Raw genomic sequence first — 21,298 nt, forward strand, 5'->3', positions numbered from 1 at the left:
GGATTTCTTAAAGCGACAGGCGTGGCGATGGAGCAGGAGACACAACAGCCACAGACGCTCACATGCTGATAATGTAACTCTGATGACGCCTTATTTACTTTCCTTCGTTTGTCTACATTTAGTTGAAAACATCATCGTTCTTATATTTCAGATAAGATGCTGAATGCTGGACTTTTATTTATAACGAAGCACATTGTTGTTTCACTGCTTCTACTTGAATAAATGATGTAAATAATAATAATAATAATAATGATAACACAACAGCTCTGTCAAATATCAGTGTGTCAGTGTTGGAAATCCTCCACGACCCTCCGTCATGACCCGATGATGTCGTTCTGCTGCTGTGAGGACTTAATATGACACACACACACACACACACACACACACACACACACACACACACACACACACACACACACAGATACAGGGCAGCACTACGCCCCAGACAGATAATTATATTTCCAGCATCAAACTATTCTCTGTGGACCGTAATGTTGGACTGCTCAGCCTTGCGTGGCTCTGACACACACACACACACACACACACACACACACACACACACACACACACACACACACACACACACACACACACACACACAGGGAACAGATCATCTGAATGAAATTATAGCCGGCTTGAGTAACTTCCTGTTGGTGTGTGTGTGTGTGTGTGTGTGTGTGTGTGTGTGTGTGAGGACAGTAGTAGAAACTACAGCACTTTGAGGTCCATGTCGCCCTCTGGTGGCCGACAGGTGACCTGCTGCTCATTGGAAACTGGATCTTTAAATTACTGAAGAGATGATTTATATGAAGGAAGAAGTTTTATTTTAAATTTACAGAATGTGACATTCAAGAAAAACATTTTATTTCTCTGGTTTTATTGATTTCTTCTCAGTTTGGTTTGATTTGTGAAGACTGAGGAAGAAACTGAGAAGACATAAGGATGTGTTTGGGGTCAGAGGTCAGCCGGGTGCCTCCTCAGATCTCTGAGGGTTCATCGTTTGTCTTTGTGTGAATAGTTTCATTGTTCATTAGCTCCTCACCCCCGAGCTGATGAAAAGTCGATGAGGGTGTAAATAATGACATCGTAAAGTGATTTAGGTTCTCAGGTCTTTTTTTGAAGTAGTTTTTAACGGTTTAAAACAAGTCCTCAGCTACTTCAGTTGTTCAGGAAAATGCTGCAAAGCTGTTTTGTTGTGAATCTTTGAAATGTTTTGAAGTACGAAACTTTATCCAACTTTCCATCAGCGTGAGGGAGGAAACGTGGACAGTTTCCTTGAATAAGCTTCTTCCTCTGGTTATATTTGGTGTCCTTCCTGCCATTTTTGGTGAAACCAGTTTCCTTCTCCTCTCTCATGAGTCACGGTGGTCTCTGACGGTGACGTCACCTCGACTCGATCATCGACCGCTGACGTCTCAGACCGATGATGATCTGCTTAATCTGACTCACGACGGACAAACACACGCGACTCAGTTTAGCTCGTAAAAAAAAAAGTAATTCAATCAACCCGAGAATTTCTTTAACAGCCGGAACTGTAAAATCTGGATTCAATCTAATTTGTTAAGATTCAATTTTTTCAAAAAGGAAAATAAGCAGCAGTGAGACGGTGGAGGCTGGTGTATTAACATTTATTTTCTGTCATTTTAAAAACTGTTTGAGGACAATCAAAATATAAATACATTTCTCTCTCTCTCTCTCTCACTCACACACACACACACACACACTCTCATACACACACATACATGGCAACTGGCATCTGAACACACACACACACACACACACACACGACCCCTGCCCCTGATTTAGATGTTAAAAGGTGCAACAATCGACCATCGACACCCGACTCATCACGATCAGAGAGAAGAAACATCGCACAGGTTCGATATTCACGATCATCGACTCTGCGACCGTCACACGAGCTTCAGTCTCGGTCGCAGATTCACACTGAACCGACACGTCGTCACATCCCGGATGAACTTCGTCATCGTGACGTCAAACACAAAGCTGCTACCACAAACGGAGGGAACGGAGAGGAGTCGGAACAGAAGGTTAGTTTCCTTAAAACCATAAAAACACAGGTTTGGTTTTCTTTTAACGCCGTGAGGCTGAAACTCTCGTGCGTCCGGGGATTTTGTGCTTTCGAGCAAACAACCTGTGACACGTTCGACTAAATGTGCATCACTACTGGGGAGGAAATCTTCCGGCGAGCAGGAAGTGATGCGTCTCATTCATCTAGTTAAAGACAGACAGAAACCTCGTCAGAACATGTGACTGTGATCGATCGACAGCTGATGTGTGCATTGATCTCGACTGTTGAAGGTTGAAGTCGTGTTGGTTCAGCACGGCCTCACAGAAAACATTCAAGTGTGGCTTTAAAGAAAACTGACGTGTGAGAGTTGAGACACGATGTTAGAAGATACTCGGTAAGTTAACGTGTTACAAGGTTCTTGGACACACACTATGAGCAGGAATGATATTTTAGTAATATAATCTATTGAGGAAGAAAAACGTCATCATTTAGTGGATAACATCTTCATCTGCTTCCAGTCGTACTGATGAAAAGCATCAACAGAAACCTGGGTGGACTCGATCAGAGCTGCAGCGATTAGAATTAATCCACATGTCGATTAAAATCTCCTGCTGTTTCGATAGTCGATTGATTGTTTCAGACATATTTTCAAGCACAAAGGGTCGAACATCGTCTGGTTCCAGCTTCTTAAATACGAGGATCTGCTGCTTCTCTTTGTCACTAAGTGAAGAGTCGGAGTTTTGGACTGTTAAAGACAACAATCATTAATCACAGCCCTAATTATGATAGTTGACGCTCTCTCGTCCAGCTCCTCACGTGTGGAGATCTTTTTATATCTCTGTAAACTGATCATATTTGAGTTTTGGTGTCACGTCGGGCTCATGAGGGGCTTTTTTAAATCGATGTCATTTGACAACTTATAGACCGAACGATTAGCCGATTAAAAATAATGGATTAATACGTCACAAAGCAGACGGACGTGTGGACTGAAGGTGAGCGAGGAGCTTTCAGGATCAGAAGCATCTGAACAACAACCTCCTCTAAAGTGGTCGGCCGTGATGAAAGTGACGTCTGCTGCGTAGTTAATGAGCCAAACATCAGTGCGGTCCTCTCAGAAAAACCAACATCTCGCCCCCTCGGAGTCTGTTTCTGTCTGTCTCACACTCAGGACGGTCAAAAATAAACACAGAGACGAAGATCAAACCGGCAGAAACATCTGGGCCTCATGTGGCGACTCCACACGTGAGTCAGGAATAAAGTCAGAACCAACCCGGCTTTGAACACGGCGTCTTCTTGTGGTTCTGGAGCTTCCTGCTTGCCTCTCTGTCATTAACCCGATCAGAGTAACACTTTTGAAGGACTCGTACGGCCGCAGGAGGAGGGTCGTTATCTGAAGCGACCTTTAAGGTTCCCGACACCCACAAACCAGATAAAGAAAACAGGAGCGGTCTAAAGGGGCAGCCCGCGGAGTTAAAGGAAGAAACAAGCAGAGCAGAAGCAGAAGCCCTTTACCCGATAATAAAAATAAAAATCTGAATGAGTCTGAATGTGTTTGTAACACTGACACAGTGCAGCGCGACGCTCTCCGTCCGGTGGGATTCATTTAGTGTTTAAGTTGTTTCCCTCCTTTTCTCTGAGGCAGTGGTGGATGTGTCTGTACAGTATTTACACTCCTGAACACACAAACGAACAGAACGAGGTCAAATCATACCAAGAGTTTGATTTACAAATCACACTGAGGGATAAGAGTCAGTCCAAGGGTCACATTTTACAACCCGATCGCCAGAATATATGTTCTCCAAGTGTGTTTCTGCAGAACCACAGATGACTCCGAGGCTGACGTTTCTTTATTTTGCAATCGCACAGTAATTTAAGTTGAATTTTCTACTTCTCTGCTCAGGTTTAGGCACAAAAAACACCTGGTCAGGGTCAGGAAAACATGGTTTGGCTTAAAATACGGATGGAAATGTCTGCAGAGCCTCTTAAAAAACTGCTTTTCACGCCGCAAATGCTTAGAAATATCCTCAGCTGTCCATAAAAATATCCACCGGTGTGACTCAAACCTTGTTGGCATCCGTCTCCTCAAACCATCTGATGTGAAAGTCAGCTAACGAGCACATAACGAGAACGTGATACGCCACAATTGGTGCAAACGTCAACCGTGGATGTTATCTGTGGTTTGCAGGAGCGTTACCTGCTGACTCGACTCGGCGTCTGAATTTGCAAACATTTTTCTGGTGTCGATCGATTCATAAAACACGGTGAAACTGAGGATGTGGGCAGAGGAGAGGGGAGGAACACAGCCTGACACTCTTCTGCCGAAATCACAGGAAGCTGCAGCGATTATTCAGGTCGAGGTTCATCTTCATGTTCTGAGTCCGACCCAGCGAGCCGACGTTAAAGCGAGATTTTGGCTGCTGCCGGTCGGTTTTTACGCTGAAACACTGAAAGAATTTGGCTTCTTGAATATCTCCACGACTCTCCACTTCTGATTACATCAGTTCACTTTGTCATTGATTCAGTCTTAATATGTCATTTGTTTAAAGCCACGATGTGAAGGATTCGTCTGAGTGTGTGTCGACCAGACGGACCGGGATCATCGACGGCTGTGATGATCAGACACGGACTCTCACATGCACAGATCCAACTCAGAGACGTGAAGATGAGCTGGCTGAAAACAACACAACCAGTCTTCATCAGGATCATCTCTCTTCACATGGTGGCTTTAAATCAACGAGGACGAAAATCAGCTCGTCTCAACAATCGTTGGTGCAACAAGTCTTTACAGGAACACGTCACCCAAAATGTTTCTTATCAGCCCGAACCCAGAACGCTGTTACATCAGTTTGTGCCATTATTATTTGCATTTTCTTAACTTATCTTCTTAACACAAGTTTTACAGACATGTCGTGCGGAAAGGAGAGTCTTATAAACACGGCGGTGATGCTGCTCAGCGTTGCGGTGATGCTGCTCAGCATCACACTCTCTTTGTTGGTGACAGGAAACAGTTTTTGTCAGTTGAGTGAAACAGTCGAAATAATAATAATAATAACTCAAAATAATCTTCAGGCAGCGACTGATAAGAAAACCAGAGATTTTGGGTGACGTATTCCTTTAAAAAGCCTCCATGTCCTCTCGTCCTCACCCCTCCGGATCAAAGGCTCGACCGCAGATCCTCTGGCGAACATTCAGTGTGGCGAACGTTGACGTAAAGCAGGAGCGAGTGAAGGAAGTTCTCTTTCTCCACGAAGAAGCCTCGCAGAGTCGATGCAGCGTCCTCGTCTCTGCTCGAGTTCAATCTCAAAAAAAGTCTCTTGTCGTTGTCTGTTTCTGATTCTGACTCTGTCCCGTTGGCATCAAATTAAACGGTGGACAGTGAAATTCAAGTTCCTCTCCGGAGCTCTTCCTCCATGAAAACGGAGACGGAGGAATTAAAAACTTTGGCCGATTTTAAAACCTCTCCGTCTCCCTCCGTTTGTCTCTCATTCAATCCGACAGAAGACAGAAAGACCGAAGGAAAACAAACTTCTCCCTCTGTCCGTCCGTCCCTCTGCTTTCTGCCTCTGTGTCCGTGTCTTGGTCTGTGTTGCACCGTTGGAGGCCGCTAGGGGGCGCTGTTAGGACGCCTTGCCCAGCTCTATCTTCTTCTGGATGACCCGGGCCGAGTGGTAGATGAGCGAGTCGATCAGACCGGCCACTGCAGGAGGTCCAAACAGATGATACACATCAGATTTCACTCACTTCACATTTTATTTTGCGTTACATCATCAGCATCACACGACGCGGCCACACAGAGGGACTCACCTGTAAATACACCTCCAATAATGGCACAAACTCCCGTTAAGAAGTGTGTGAACGATCTGAACAGGAAGAGACGGAGAGATTAATGTAGCAGCAACACGTAAAGAAGCTCACGTTCTTCTTTTATCCATAAAACTGTGTGACAGTCGTTAAAATGTGCTTCTTGAAGCATCACAGTGTCTTTAAAAGTCTTTTAAAAACATTTCCTCGTCCTACCTGTGTTTCTCTGTGAATTTAACCATCATGGGAGACAGCTCGTATAAAACGAACACTCCCGGCAGCCCCTGGTCTCCTATTAGCCCGTTGGCCACTTTCTCGTGCCGGGTGACGGAGAACTGGTTTGTTTTTACCACCTGCAAGAAACAAACGCCAACAAACAACACAGTTTCAGACCGATGAAAAGGATGAATGCTTCCTTCATGATACAAAACATGTTTTAAGTCTCATCTAACTGGTTAAAAAGAAAACCTACAGGAGATAATGTTACAACGCAACACTTTTTCTTTCGTGACTGTAACTGTTTCGTAACTTTACTGACTCTGTGTCTTATTGTGAGTCTTTCTGGTCGTATGCGGCCCGACTCACATTCCTGGATTTCTTGATTATGCTGAATACCCGCGCTTGTGCTCGTGCCTGAGCAAACTAGCGCTCACAATGGTCAAACAAACTGGACTTTGGGGGTCCAACATTGCTCGACCACGATTCTGATTGCCTCGTGTGAGTGAGGACTCACCTCTCCATCAGTTTTCACGTAGATGGTGGGAACGATTTTCACAAAGTACTGGTACATCATCGATGCTGCGGGGAGAGAAAGAAGACGCTCGTTAATAATCGTAGACGAACCGAGAGCAAAACAGCAGGTCAAGATGAAACAGCAGAAAATAAGAAAAAACAATTCAGAGCAACGGATATCATCAAATGTCACAGAAGTAAGATTTTAAGTAAGAAATGGATTATTAGCATGTTATGAGATGATGTTGTATACTCAGATATGTAATGGCTGCTCGGTTTGTGACAGGCGAGGAGGATCACTGCGACCCCTCACATGTCAATATGAGCTGCTTCCACCCGGTCGACGTTACAGGGTCCCAATTAAATATAAGAGAAGATCATTCAAACTCATTCATTCCCGTATGTATTTGACACTCATTGTGTTGTTTAAACGTGTCTTGTGTATTGTCTGTTGACGTATGTACTGTCTCATATGTCCAAGTATAAATAAGAAGTCCAAGACAAATCTCCCCCGAGACAAATAAATTAATCTTGAATCTTGAAAGCAGAAGATCTTCAGCACGTCGTGTGATCAACTGCTGTAGGATTAAAGCTCTTTCTCAACAGGACAAAACACTTTTGTGTGATTTTGTATTTACGTGGGTTAACTTCAGCTGTATGTTGGGTTTAACTTTGAATATTCTTAACTAATAAAATATAAATATTACTGCAACCGAGAGTCCAAAAGATTGGGATGCTTGCTGGCATTAAATTCAGAGTAGGCATATATGAAAAAAAATAAAATCAAACATTAAATTTATTGTTTTCAGAATCAGAATTGCTTTTATCGCCAAGTAAGTTCACACATACGAGGGATTTGCTGCGGTCTGTAGGCGCAAAACAACAAACAATACTAAAAATACTTCATAAAAATATCAAAATATAAATAGCTAAATAATAGTTTGACCTGGATTTTATGTCAGAAAGGATTAAAATATGATCACATTTTGTTTTATTTATGTTTTAGGCTCTTTTGTACTGAGTGTTGTAGTAACGCGATGCGCCACCGGGGGGCGCTGCTCACTGTCTCCTGCGGGTCATCGCTCCTCTTTACTCGGCTTCCTCTGTCTCTCTCTCCGCTTCCTCTTTCCGGTTATGGAGGTCTGCTAGAAAGACATTTAAAAACGAAGCCGTGTGCTCAAATACACGATCGCCCTCCAGTCAGGAACCAGAACCGAGCTTATCTCACACACACGTAGCTGAAGGTAAGGTCCAACTGAGCCGAACCAACGAGGATGAGACGGAACGCGTCGGTGAAAACGCGCCGTGTTGATCCGTCAAGGCCGCGGCTGACGTTAGCCTGTTAGCCGGCATGCTAAGCTAGCAGCTAGCACAACAAACTATCCGCTGTGATTAAAACGAAGTGAATTTACAGGATTAACGTAGTGTTTGTTTTTGTACGATTACAGTTTAAAGACACATTAAAACAAGTGTTTCGTCTGCGAAGTGTGCTCTGAAAAACGTTAGCCTAGCTTAGTTTACGAGCTAATGCTAATTAAATAACACTGACTTGCCTCACGTTGCACATTAAGCAACACGGCTTAATCATTAACATTAATCCGCAGCTTAACTTTAATATCTTGAGCTCAGGCGATGCTAATAGCTAACTGATTGTATAGTATGTTTAAATAAATGTATAGCAACGAGCTAACATCAGGTACAAAGGTCAAATGACTGTCAGGAAGCTACATTACTCTGTTTAAAACGTGACGAGGGTCCTGACATCACTAATATAGTCTAAAAAAACTGAGTACAACTTGGATAAAAATAACAAAATGGATGTACTATCACACAACTAAAAATATTACTTAAAAGTGGCATTTTAAAGTTGCAGTGCTGTAAATACTTATGTTAATATTACATCATTAACTGTGCTGATTTCTTGTAAACTAACTAAAAAAAAACACGTATTTAATATTTGGGCTGCACGATATGGTCCAAAAATGATATTATTAATTATGGATGATTCAATTTTACATCACAGTTTTCACTGTCATTGAAAAACTAGTCAAATCATGATGATGGGGCGTTTCTCCTGGTCTCTGCCAAGCAAACGTGTTTTATAACATCTGGAGAAGACGAGTTGTAGGCCAGAGCGTCTCTCTTGCAATTTGGATTATTTTTTGATTAATTATGCAGCCCTACTTTATAGATTGGTAAAAGCACAGACTGTACACAGTGAGGAGGATTCAGGAGCAAGCGTTTGTCTTCTTGAACGCTGTGTTCACTGAGCGTCTGATGTGGTGTGATTAACTTGTAGGAGGCCCTGAGGCAGCACGAGTCCCTGAACTCCTCCGTGTTTCTGTATTCATATGAAGGAATCTCACTTGGCCACATGTTTCCTGTTTGGTTATTTTAAAACACGTTCATTCAGGAATGTTGGCACAAATATCAGCTGTAAAAACAAAGGTCTGATAAGATCAGGCGATAAGGCCCTAATCATCATCATTATTATTACGTAGAGCAGATTTCACAAACTGAGGGTGTTTCTTTGAATTCTGGTGAAGAAGCTTCAGCATGAACACTTATTGAAGTGGCTCGGCTTTGCGTCTTCACGCGACCACATTTTGGCAGTAGTCTCATTGTCGTGTACATGTGAACAGAGCGGGTCATAAATCAGACCGTGTGAACGATGTGGTCTGGCTACCAGTTCGGCAACCGTCACGCTATCAGATTACACGATGTGTCACTCTGAAGAGAAAACACTAAGAGTTCATTAGTCCGCCTGTCTGACCCGTCCCCTTGTGTTTTGTCCCCTCCAGATGCCGGTGGCTGTAGGTCCATATGGCCAGACCCAGCCCAGCTGTTTTGACCGGGTCAAGATGGGCTTCATGATGGGGTTTGCAGTAGGAATGGCTGCCGGAGCCATGTTTGGCACGTTTTCGTGTCTCAGGTAACTCTGAACTCACCCGAACTATTCTGCGCCTACAGAAACAGCAACTGCGTTAAATGTCAGACTTAGTTTCCATTAAGATCAGCTGTTTTAAAGCCAGTATGAACCAGTTAATCTGCCATAACCGCCCCAAAAGCTGTGCACGTGAAGCTCATTCCCCCTCAAAACCTGTTTGTTACGTTCCTAATACTGATCGTCACCGCCAACTTGTTCAGAAACCAATTTGTCATCTTCACGCCGCTCATTGTTCAGAGCTGTCATCCATCACTCACTTGAAGGGAGTGACGGATGACTTACTCTCCTTTCTGCCAAATACAAAACACAGGTACAAGTTCTCTGTTTCTCCGACTCTACTTTAAAAACTGTCAGTTTTATTTATAAAGCCCCAAAAAATCACGATCACATTGCCTCAGTGGGCTTCGACCCTCGATTCAAGTGAGGAAAAACTTGCCATATTGTCAGTTTTATCTAAAAAGCAGAATAATGTGAACTTGTCCTTCCTCTCAGCGGCCACCTGCTGAGTTTGAGGCTCTTAAGTGTCGTCAGAAGTAGATGTTTCGTGCCTTATGTTGAGGATACACAACTATACACAACTGAAACACCATTGCAAGTGACACCATGCAGTCCACATCTCACCTCTTTTATCAGCTACTCAAACAGGTCTGAAGTTGTGCTCATTAACAGCCGTTTCTTTAACGATCTTCTGCACAGACCCAAACGAAACATCCACACTAACTCTGTTCGGGATCCTTAAAAGAAGACTACACTAGTATTGATCAGCCGTATCAACTTCAGAGTTACCCGACGTTCATTTACATGTTTTATAGACTGCACGTCTACTTTTCTCGACACTGAAGGTCACTTCTTCCTGACAGAATGAGGTACGAGCCTGTAAACTGTCTGCTCACTTCGCTTGACGCTAATTTAAAAACTGTCTCTAGGATCGGCATGCGTGGCAGGGAGCTGATGGGCGGAGTAGGGAAGACCATGATGCAGAGCGGCGGGACGTTTGGCACCTTCATGGCCATCGGCATGGGCATCCGCTGCTGAGGAGGACGACGGGGAACCACTTCCTCCTCCAACACCTCCACACCACAACTGTACAGCTATGGGACTCTTCCAATAACTACAACCACAGCTCTGTATATGCTCGATGCCGTCAACCTCTCCGCCACCTGTCCAGTTTTGTCAATAAAAGTCCAGCTTTGTCAAACTGTTTTCAGACTGGATGTGTTAAAGTTTGTGACGCTGCCGACGTCCTGCTCCGACTGATGGATACAAAACGGCAAATCTTATGTTGAAGAAGGAAAACTCAGTATTTCTCTGTTCAGTCTGTTTTATCCTGCAAAGCTACATTTGTCTCGTGTCCTGTGTTTTAGATAGAAGCTCTCATGTTCTAGATCTGAGAGTCTGACGAGAAAAAAACAAAAGTTGAGTCTAAATGTATGAGACTGGTGGAGTGAAACCAGAAGTGGTCAGATCTCTTGTTCTATTTGGGTTAAACTCTTAAATTCAGCCCTTTTTAAAAGGCAGAAGCTGAACCAGCACCTGCTTCTCTCAGTGATCCACTCCCACAACAGTACGTCTGTAGTGTGCAGGGTCCAGTGCAGTTTGTCAATCAAAAGGAAATTACTTGGCAACTATTTTAATAATTCAGAGTTTCAGACATTTGCTGGTTCCAGCTTCTAAAACGTGAGGCTTTGCCGCTTTTATTTTTTCGTTTATGATGTAAAAAATCTTTGGCTTTTTGACTGTTGGTTGGACAAAAGAAAAGATTTTGAGGTGAACACCTGAGGGTAAGAAACGCCACCATGTAGTGGGCACAGACGGATCCAATAGCTCTAAGAAGACCACCAGGTCTGTTGTGTTATTCCTCCCTTAAACCATTAAAATTACTGACCTTGTGGCGCTGTGACGTCTGTGTTGTCCAGAGGGTTCACGATGCCGGGGTAATCTTTACCGAACGACAGGTGTTTTATCAGGTGGGTCATGTTGATCTGCGGGACGACAGGACAGGAAGATTACAAGTTGTCAGACTTCAGCAGCTCCTCATTAGCAACAAGTAGGTCCATTAATAACATCTTCACTCCCAGACTTTTGTTTTTGTGAAAGATCAGAGCATCTAAACTGTCAGCTGAAGACTGGATGCATTGAACAGACTCAAATAACAGCAGCTTGTGATCTCAGAGGTCTTTCTCTTTCAATAATACGTGACTTGTAACGTAAACTGGGTCATGCTTTTTCAAAAATTACAAAAACTGTCAACAGGAAAAACTAGCAAACAAAATCTTCAAATAAGAAACAAAACCACAAATGTGTCAGACTCTAGTGACAGAAACTTCAGAAAATATCAGGTTACTTACGTTGTCTAAGCCGAAACTCTGCAGGTCGTGAACTGCAATCACAAACAAACCACTTCACTTGTTAATGCTTCAAATACACAAACAAAGAAATAAATGTGTCTTTCACAGATTTGTCAGAGTTATTGATCAGTTTGTGATTGGTTACTGCTCGTCGCTCAGCTGTTCAGTCTGGTTAGTTAACAGATGAAAAGGCAGCAGATAAAAGCTGAAGCCGACAGTGACACAAGTTAAGATTAGTTGCTGCAGGTCACATCTGGTTGTCATGGTGACGATGACCTTTGACCTCCCATTCATGAAGCATTTAATTTAACTAACTAAATTAAAATGTCTTAACCTCACATTAAAAAAACAACGTTATACATGCAACACTCTCGCATATATATATATATATATATATAAATATATTTATATAAGAGTACCGGTGAGTATACCAGCATGAGGCTGCTGCTGTGTGAAGTTTTTTGGTGTTTATATATATATATAAAAAAATAAAAACTGCAAATAAAGATGGACTTACTTTCCACAGCGTGCACTGCAGAAAGAAGAGAGAAGAGTCACTATAAAGATGCACGTAGACAACAGACCAGTTCATGTTAATGGATGGGAGGATGTGGGAGGAGGGGCTGCACGACACGGACAAAACTTCTCTTTTATTTTAACATTTTTGTCTTTTAATTTTAATGAAAACATGAACAGTGAAACACACAGCTTTTAAAAATCTTCCCTCAGGCTTTAGTGCTCACGGTTGAAGTATTGAAAAGGTTTTGATTTGAGATTTAAGATAAACAGCAGAATATCTCATCGGAGAGGATTATGTTTTTGAAAATGAGATTTAGAAAATGTTTTGGTTTTGGTGATGGTGCAGCCCCAAACACACAGCGCAGTGTCGGGTCAGAATAAAAGGGATGAGGCGGATTTGTTCTTAGAACAAGTGAGTCTTGTCTCTTGTTTCTGCTGTTAGCATTAAAATATAATACATTCAGTCAGATTATTTTATCTGAGGATAGCGTTGTGTTCAGGGAAGGAAACTTACTTCAGCCGCTTTATTTTTCCTGAAGCACATTCTGTAATTTTTCAGCCGACTTCTGCAGCGCGTAAAAGTGTTGCAGTTTTCCTTCTGAAGTGGCTGTTAGAGAGATTTGTCTAGGAGATTTATTCGAAGGCCGGCTGCTGTTAATTTCCTTCTCTGGTTTAATGTGCAGACGAGAGAAAACTTATTGCAGGCGGGCAAAAACGGGACAGTCCAGTCGAGATGGTGAGAACCGACACTGACAAGACGATGGTGAGACAAAAGTCGCAGTTAAAGAAAAAAACTGAAAGACATAAACACGTAGATGTGCAAAATAGAAGCGTGAAATGTTGATGTGGAGCTTTTTTAAAGTTAGACTGAAGCATAATCAAGTGTGTGTGGATGTTTCAGGCGATAACGTGTTAAAAACAAAACAAAGATGATGCAGTAGAGTCACAGAGCCTCGTCACAGCCTCAGTATAATGTTTCTGAGGGTTTTCTCACACACATTTAGACAGAAACACTGAGCTCTGACAGAGGAGAACATCAATCAGGAAAACACTGCGAGCATCAGCTTAAGTAACCTCGTTTCAGTCACTTAACTGAACGACACATGAGAGGACTGTCGTGTGTCTTTTATCTGCCTGGTGATTAAGGTCACAGAAAAGCATTTATTTCGTATTTCATTTTTAAAACCGATTGCACCCTCATTCTCTCATAAAGGTCAGGAGATGTAGCTTCAACCCTGAGTTAAGATTATTTAGTCAAAATTGAGAAAGGGTACATTTTCAGTGAAAAACAAACTAATTCTCGCACTGATGGTGAATATTTAAGCATCTCTGGTCCTGATTTATGTAACCTGTGACTCAACCGGGACTCGAGTGTTGATGAATAAAACTGAGAGCTGAACAGACAAGCTGACTGCAGGGCTGCACGATACAGTACTGTGTCTAAAACACTGACAAAATGTCTCTGTTAGGGCACAAACACTGAAATCACACTGATTAATTGTTGCTGGAAAAACCTCAACATGCAATCAGACACGATTGTGTGCAGCCCTGAGTTGTGATTAATGGTTTTGTTAATGGAGATGTGGTGAGAGGATGTTTCGGGCTGTGATGAGGGATGATGAATGAACAAAGACTGATGAACACACTCCACAGTCAAACGTTTCTGAACACCCTCTGTTTCTGTCGTTATGAGGTTAAACTCAATGTAAGAGTTTAGTCAGGAACACTAAGATGTGATTCTGATCCGAAACGGCCTGAAGACGGGAGAATTTCATCTCTCCTGAGCTGCGTCACAAACGTTTTCTCGTTGTTAAAAATAGCACAGCAGTGAAAATCTGACATTTACAGATTTTCAGCATATTTTTCTGCACCGACCGATGACAGACAAAGCATTTCTACACAGCTGCCTGATGCTACAAACACTGTAGAGCTCTGAATGTAATCAGCCACTCGTCAATAAACAACAGATATCTGACATCTGCTCTATAAAAAAGAAGGTTTCATTCCTCTTTCTCCACTCAATCTATATGACATTAAAACCTCAGGTTGTGATCTGAGTCTCGTTCAAAGAGAAACAACTGTATAGAGGTGAGATACAGCAGGACTACACTGGACTTAATGCAACGTCTTAGATCCAAACAGGTCCCAAAAAACCATTAAATGTACAAGTTCAGCCCGTTAGCCGGACACATGTAGAAAAACTGGTGTTTAATCATATCATCTGTCTTGGGAACGTAACGCAGGGTGCTCAAAAACATCTGAATACTCCTGTTTGTGTGTGCAGAGGGGGTGAACAGCAGGTCCTACCGTGAACGTGAGACTGCTGGAAACTTTTTCCTGGAGCGAAGTGGAAATTTCCTGCCACCTGAGACACAAAGAGGAGCAGAGGGTAAATATGAGCGATGCAATCAAGATAGTTTTAGCGCAACAGTCATTTTTCCAAACCCTGGTGAATGTCCTCCAGACAGAAACCAGGCAGTTACTGTTGAGATAATAATGATAATAATAATCGACAGATAACAGCTGGCACCTTGTTGACTTCGAGGAAGCCGTAAACCTGGCAGCCTTCGTTCTTCTGCTCCTGCATCTTCTGTGTGAAGCCCTCCCTCTTACACTGCTCGATGGTGTCGGCGCTCTTGAACGCCCAGCCTCGCCGCCGGTACGCCTCCCGCACGTCATCGCAGGTGTTACAGCATCTGAAAAACACACACACACAAAGCAGAAGCAATGAGTAAACACAAGGCTGTACAGAAAACACAGAGAAAGAAAAAAAGCAGAGCCTGTTCGTGTGTCTTACTTGAGGTCTTCGGTCTCGGCGCCGTAGCAGCTTTCACATCTGTTTGGGTCCAGCGTGCTGGGGTCGAACGTTTCGCCGTCGTCGGCCTTTCCAAGTTCTACGTACAGGTAAAACACAAAGTCATCAACAAACATCATTTAGTTCAACCGTTCAGTATAAAACTTCCAAACACAGATGCTCTGGCAAAGAAATGCAGGGCTGTTCAGCAAATATTCAACGGGGTTCAATTTTTGCCACCATGAGTCAAATTTTCCAGCTAGAAAACCTCGCAGTGTCGAGCTTTAAGTGCTCTGCCGGCTCCCCTCTTTACCCAAGCGCTAAGGAAGAGGAGTGAACTGTCACGGATGTATCACTGAACTCTCACGTGTACCTGCAGCGACCCAACTACATCAGTCGAGTCCCTCACATTTTTTTTTTTTTTTTTTTAAAAAAGGAGCACCATTTTGGGCCTGAATGTCTGCCATCAGCTGTGTCAGGAGGTCAAATATCAGAGAAAAGTAAAATACGTTACGTTTACCGTGTTTCTCTGCCTCGAGGGTGACGGGTTTGAGGTCTATGTCGAGCCGCTGTTTGAACAGGTTGTGTTCAACGTCCAGCTGCTGCTCCCCGGCCACATCCATCGCATCTATACTGAGATCTGAGTGAGAGAGAGAATGGGGTTATGATTGTGTCATCATCAGCATGTTAGCTTCATCAGCTTGAACTCGCAGGTAACAGCGGCAGCTACATACAGGCGCAGGGCATGTGAGGGAAAATGACGTCGATGTTGATCTTCAGTTTGTCTCCTCGCGACGTGTCGACGTACAGCTCAGGGTGAACCTGCAGAGAATAAACACACGGATGAGTTTTAATTTGAGATGTTCAGTCGAAACACAAACATGTCCGACACATGATGCACGAAACGTTTCACTGTAAACATTTCAGATATGACAGAATAATGCATCTCAGATCTGGTTGCATTTTCTACACCAAAGCAACAGAAAAGTAAGACTGACTCGAGCCTGACTTTCACTGTAGAGCAGAAGGAAAATACAGTCACACACACTCCTGCTGGCCTTATTTGCTGTACAACAGTTTGTCCCATGAAACAAAAGGTTTCAACTGACAGCAGCTGAATTTTTATCCCTGATTTACTTAGTGCTACAAAATAAATACATGTTTGGGAAACGGGACGCTCACAACATGCATTTTCTGATCAACAAACAAAAAAACTACTCAAATTCTACTGTGGACATTAAAGGCTTAAAGGTGAGTGAACAGGTTGTTACTGAGCAACACAATGAAGACCAGTCCTGGTTTTACAGTTACGATACTTCAGCCTTCAGCAGTTTCATTGCTTGTGCGACCGACTCATCAGACTGGTCGGACAGGAAGTTTCTCCTGAACTCTGAGAACTGGTTAATGTTTAGCTCGAGCTTCTTTTACTATCATCATTATAGTTTATTGTGTACATGAATTAACTGACCTGGTAAATGCAGCCATTTACCATTCACACGCGTATCACATTTTTGTAGCTGTCTATATATCTGTTACGCCTCGTAATATCATTAATTAACGTGACCAGAACCCAGATAAGTGGCAGAAAATTGACGGATGTAGTGACCAATTATAAAGTAATGCCTGCAGTAGTAACAGCGTTTGCCACGGGTCTGTTGGTGCCGACTCAATCTCCATAAAAAGTACTGAACAGCAGCAAAATAATCCGATTCTACAAAGTAACAGCGCCAGACCACATAGAAAAAAATGAACTGTCGACAGCAGATAAGAACAAAATATTTAAGACATTTGTACTTTAAATGTCGGACTTTTTAATAATATTTTGAGGGGACTGTATTCAGGACCTGCAGATACAAGGTGTGCTCTTCAGTGGACAAAATGTCACCAGTATATATATGCAAGTTGTATAATAATAAACAAATGAGGCTGTTTAAAAAGCAGATGCGTTCAGCGGGCCGGCCCGGCTGCAGCGCTCCAGGTCAAAAGCAGAACTTCCTTTTTTTTTAATTCCAGGCAGCACTCATTATAATTCCTCTGTGTTAAAAGTCAACTTTAATTTCCCCCCGGAGCATTCGGCTCCACTCGAGGAGGATATTAAATCGTCAGGTGATGTGGATGGACTCACCTCTTTAGTGAGATAGTACTGCAGCTCAGAGACGAACAGGATTAACATGATGACACCGCTGATGATCGTCACTGCAGAGACACGGAGGGAGAAATCAGGACGAGTTTGAGACGGGCGACAGAAAACATGCTTTATGTTATGATTTTAACCTTTTAAAAAGACACCGTCGTCCCAATTTAATTAAGCCTGATATCTTATGTTTGAGGAAAATTAGAAAACATTTGCTTGAGTTTGAGGTCAATTACTGCAATATAAGTGATTGCTGATGATATTAGATGTTGGACACACAGTCAGCAAACAAACCAACGTTATAAACTTAATTAAATCGCTTATTTATTCAAGACAGAGTGTTTGATGTTATCTAACAGAAAAAGACTCTGACCAGTGTTTTTTGTGATAAATGTGTTATGATTTTCAACAATAAAGGAATGAAAGGGTTTTAAAAAAAGTCGTGAGCTTGTATTTGCATCTTTACACGTCTTGTTTTGGGGGACAAACTCAAAGATATTACATTTTAAGTGATATAAAAACAGAGAAGAAGCAAACTTACACAGTTGAGAACTAGAACTAACTAGTTATGGTAAAGGGCTGTAAGTTAAGTAAGTTAGGTAAAAGGTTGTCACTCTTCTTGTGACTAAACTAAACATGTCCCATCCAGTTCGGTCTGGTCCTAAAACCCAACAGCTGCAGCACTTTGGTTTCTCAATATCCGGTTCCTTCTCGTCTAAAATCACAATGACAACAGCATATTTCATAATTCCTCTTAGAAAAGGAGACATGACTCATTCATATATGGGCTTCATTACAGGAAGCCTCGGTTCTGATCCACTTAACCTACGAATAAGCTGCAGTTCTACATCTCCAGATACATTTAAAATCTAAAAACTGAAAAAAATCCAGGTTTAAGTTAAATCTAGAGCTGCAACTCATATTTAATTTAATCATCAATAAATCTGGTGATAGTTTTCTCAATCTACTGATTCAATTCACCATTTTTTTCAAAACAAGCATTTTACACATCACTGTGATGCACGACACAACAAGTTTGAACAGTCGGCCATTTTTAAATGGAAACCAACAGCTACTGAATAGGTAGGAAATATATTTTAGTGTTGTATTATATAATAATAATAGTATATGTGTTACCATGGTATCCTCTTCTATTTCTATTACAATCCCAGTTCCAAAAAAGTTAGGAGCTCGTTTAAAACGTAAAATAAAACAGACCAACAACAGTTTGACAAAGTGTCCCTGAGCTCATGTAGTAATGAACCCGTTTACCTGTGGACTGATCCAAACAGGTGTTTTTGGAGCGTTCCACAGGTAAACAGTCGTTTGTTGCTCCTGTCACAACTCGTCTGAAACGTGTTGCTGGCACGTATTCACAAAACTCAATGCAGCTGATGAGGTTAAACATTAAATATATCGTCTTTGTACTGTTTTCAACTGAGTATATGACGAGAAGAATTATTAAATTACATTTTTGTATTCTTGTATGTGCATATTATGTCGAGTACACATACTGCATAGTCGATAGTCCGCTGCCTCAACAATCAATTATTGATTAATCATTAATAACATATGAAATGTGTTGAACATTATTCCTTTAGTAAACTGTTTTAACGACTGACATGATCTGTGTTTGATGTAAAATCATTGTCGGCTACATGAGGAGTCAGAAGAACAGATAAAATAAACATAAAGTTATTGAATATTAAATGAAATAACACGAAATAATGACTTCATTTTAATTACAGCGCTCTCGTCTGTCACTGATCAACAACTGGCAACAAAATCCAACAAATACTGACGCAATGTGATATCAGTTTGTGTAAACTGTCTAAAATTTTGTATTTCTGCAGAATTCATTTGCACAAATACTTGCGAGGTTCACTGACATAGTCCAGGCTATTTTAATGTATATTACATGTAGAGGTTTTCTTATGTCACCGCTCTAACTTATGTCCTTATTTTTAATATATTTCATTCATCTGTAATAACATCAATGCTTTAATCAAATAGTCCATCTGTTTTCTGTCTTTAGCCTGACCTGGTGCTGCTTGGTGATGTGAATTTAAACCCCAGGGATCAATAAATCATCTTAAACACGTCCCCAAAATCTACATCACAAACAGCAGGTTTGTTAAATCACCTTCAGGAATGTTAAGTGTTCATGGTTTTAGCCCTAAAACAAGCCAAATCACTGCTGTTATCATTTACAGACACAATGTGGTAGAAATGCCTCAATTAAAGATGATATCTTGAAGTATTTTTGATACCACAGCTCCTGTTAATGCACATATTTGCATTTTTAATCACTAGCCTTGTCATTTTGTGGCTCCATTACTGGATTTTACACGTTAAATGTGTCTTTTCTGTTTTCGTCCACGCTCACTCCGCGTTAGGAGGATAATGTTAAGACTGTAACTTTCTGTAAATGATATATATTTTACAACATAAAAGCAGAAAAGACCCAGTTAGCCTTGTTGTTAGCCGCAGCAGCTAACAGGCTGTGTGTCTGAACGGCTGCTGCTGCTGCTGCTCGGCGGCGGGTTAAAGCCTCTCACCGGTCGCTCCTCCCCACGTCTTCACTCGGAAATCCTCCAGAGTTTTGGGATAAGCGTCAAACTGCTTCAGTTTGTTTAACGTGTCCATCTTCTGACCTGGAAAACCACCGCTGAACACGACCGATACCGACGGATTCCTGCACTCCAGACACACATCAGTCCTCCGCGTTCACTTCCGGGACACACGCGGGGCACGGCTCGACCAATCAGCGACGGCCGCGTGATTCGGCCGTTTTTTTCCGTTTTTATTTTTTTTAATTTTTTTAATTTATTTATTTATTTATTTATTTATTTATTTATTTATTCATGTATTTTTTTTAAACGTGTTTATGCATCTATTTTATTTTATTTTATTTTATTTAATTTATAAATACTTTGACAAAATAAAGGTCGAAACTCTTCACAGACAAACGGTTCAAAAATAACTTTATTAGAATTATTTTGTACAGACACTCCTGTATATCAGCAGCTCACAGAACTGAACCAGAACCAGCTCTCCTGTCACATCACTGCAGATCTATTGTGCTTTAACACAAAACCACATGAGATTTTACTTTATTAACAACAAACTGCGACGTTCTTGTACATTTATCTTTTAAATTGACAAACATCAAATGTGTAGTAACAATAAATCTGCAGTTATGTGACAGGAGAGTTGGTTCTGGTTCAGTTCTGCGAGCTGCTAATATACAGGAGCAGCTCTACAATGTTTAAGTTGCGGGTTTTGGTCTTTAGTCTTTATGATAACGTATTTTCATGTCCTGATATTTCATTTTTTTCAAGACAAACTGAGACTTAATTGACTTGGAAAATGATCTTTTAAACATCATTTGTGTGATTCGTGACACAATTCAAACAGGATCAATAAATTATTTGTCTCTCTTCATTCACTAACAGACAGAGATTTTATGAAATGAGGTCCCACGAGGGAAACAGGAAGGGGCCCGACTGATCCAGTTTAATGACTGTGTACTGTGGTGAATTAATGCCAGGGACGGACTCAAGATTCAAATACTTTAATTAGTTTTAATTAGACTTTGTACATTTAAGAGAACAGAAAGCTATTCACAAATTAAGACACTTCACAGATCATTAAACAAATCTGTTAACAAAGTTTGACTTCAAAACTGCTGAATCTGTAAGACAACGCCTCAGTCCTCGTTCTTGCGTCGTCTCATGTAAACATTAAGTACAGATTTGTAAAAACAAGCTGTCAGAAACTGAATTTACGTGTTGAGAGACAGAAACAGATCGTCAGAGTTCATCAGCACCGCTCCTCCTCTTCCTCCGTCTCCAGCTGGAGACGAGAGGCGAGCCGCTGGGCGAGCTCATCTCGCTCGGCCTTCGGTTGACCCGTGACCTCGTGTCTGACCCCGAGGTCGCCCACGGCCGTCTGAACCAGCTGGAGACGGGTTTCTCTGAGGGAGCGCCTCAGC

General features: G+C 41.8%; 2 protein-coding genes across 3 annotated transcripts; one reads left to right on the forward strand and one right to left on the reverse strand.

The window, feature by feature from the left end:
- Window positions 1-1,612: 1,612 nt before the first annotated feature.
- Window positions 1,613-20,020, reverse strand: ergic3 (ERGIC and golgi 3). Of its 2 annotated transcripts, XM_073467596.1 has the most exons (14): window positions 19,863-19,971; window positions 17,296-17,366; window positions 15,905-15,992; window positions 15,691-15,810; window positions 15,174-15,270; window positions 14,907-15,072; window positions 14,684-14,741; window positions 12,375-12,389; window positions 11,858-11,889; window positions 11,395-11,491; window positions 6,564-6,628; window positions 6,047-6,183; window positions 5,834-5,889; window positions 1,613-5,726 (listed from the first exon to the last, which is right to left on the reverse strand). In XM_073467596.1, the coding sequence occupies exons 1-14, from the start codon at window positions 19,948-19,950 to the stop codon at window positions 5,647-5,649; spliced, it is 1,170 nt and encodes a 389-aa protein (XP_073323697.1). In that variant the 5' UTR covers window positions 19,951-19,971; the 3' UTR covers window positions 1,613-5,646. The 2 variants fall into 2 exon arrangements, with proteins under 2 accessions (XP_073323697.1, XP_073323696.1); XM_073467595.1 differs by lacking the exon at window positions 12,375-12,389 and having other exon boundaries at window positions 19,863-20,020.
- Window positions 7,673-10,712, forward strand: romo1 (reactive oxygen species modulator 1). Its single transcript, XM_073467597.1, has 3 exons — window positions 7,673-7,806; window positions 9,364-9,494; window positions 10,436-10,712. The coding sequence occupies exons 2-3, from the start codon at window positions 9,364-9,366 to the stop codon at window positions 10,542-10,544; spliced, it is 240 nt and encodes a 79-aa protein (XP_073323698.1). The 5' UTR covers window positions 7,673-7,806; the 3' UTR covers window positions 10,545-10,712.
- Window positions 20,021-21,298: the final 1,278 nt, after the last annotated feature.

The sequence above is a fragment of the Pagrus major genome, chromosome 6 (assembly GCF_040436345.1).
Source record: "Pagrus major chromosome 6, Pma_NU_1.0".
Taxonomy (NCBI): Eukaryota; Metazoa; Chordata; class Actinopteri; order Spariformes; family Sparidae; genus Pagrus; species Pagrus major.

Excerpts from the sequence above, each read along its gene's own strand:
- ergic3 (XM_073467596.1), bottom strand. The coding sequence starts at position 19,950 with ATGGACACGTTAAACAAACTGAAGCAGTTTGACGCTTATCCCAAAACT. Across the intron at positions 15,811-15,904 it reads CCCTCACATGCCCTGCGCCT|ATCTCAGTATAGATGCGATG; the intron begins GTATGTAGCTGC and ends TCTCTCACTCAG. Across the intron at positions 14,742-14,906 it reads GCTTCCTCGAAGTCAACAAG|GTGGCAGGAAATTTCCACTT; the intron begins GTGCCAGCTGTT and ends TTTGTGTCTCAG.
- romo1 (XM_073467597.1), top strand. The coding sequence starts at position 9,364 with ATGCCGGTGGCTGTAGGTCCATATGGCCAGACCCAGCCCAGCTGTTTT. Across the intron at positions 9,495-10,435 it reads GGCACGTTTTCGTGTCTCAG|GATCGGCATGCGTGGCAGGG; the intron begins GTAACTCTGAAC and ends AACTGTCTCTAG.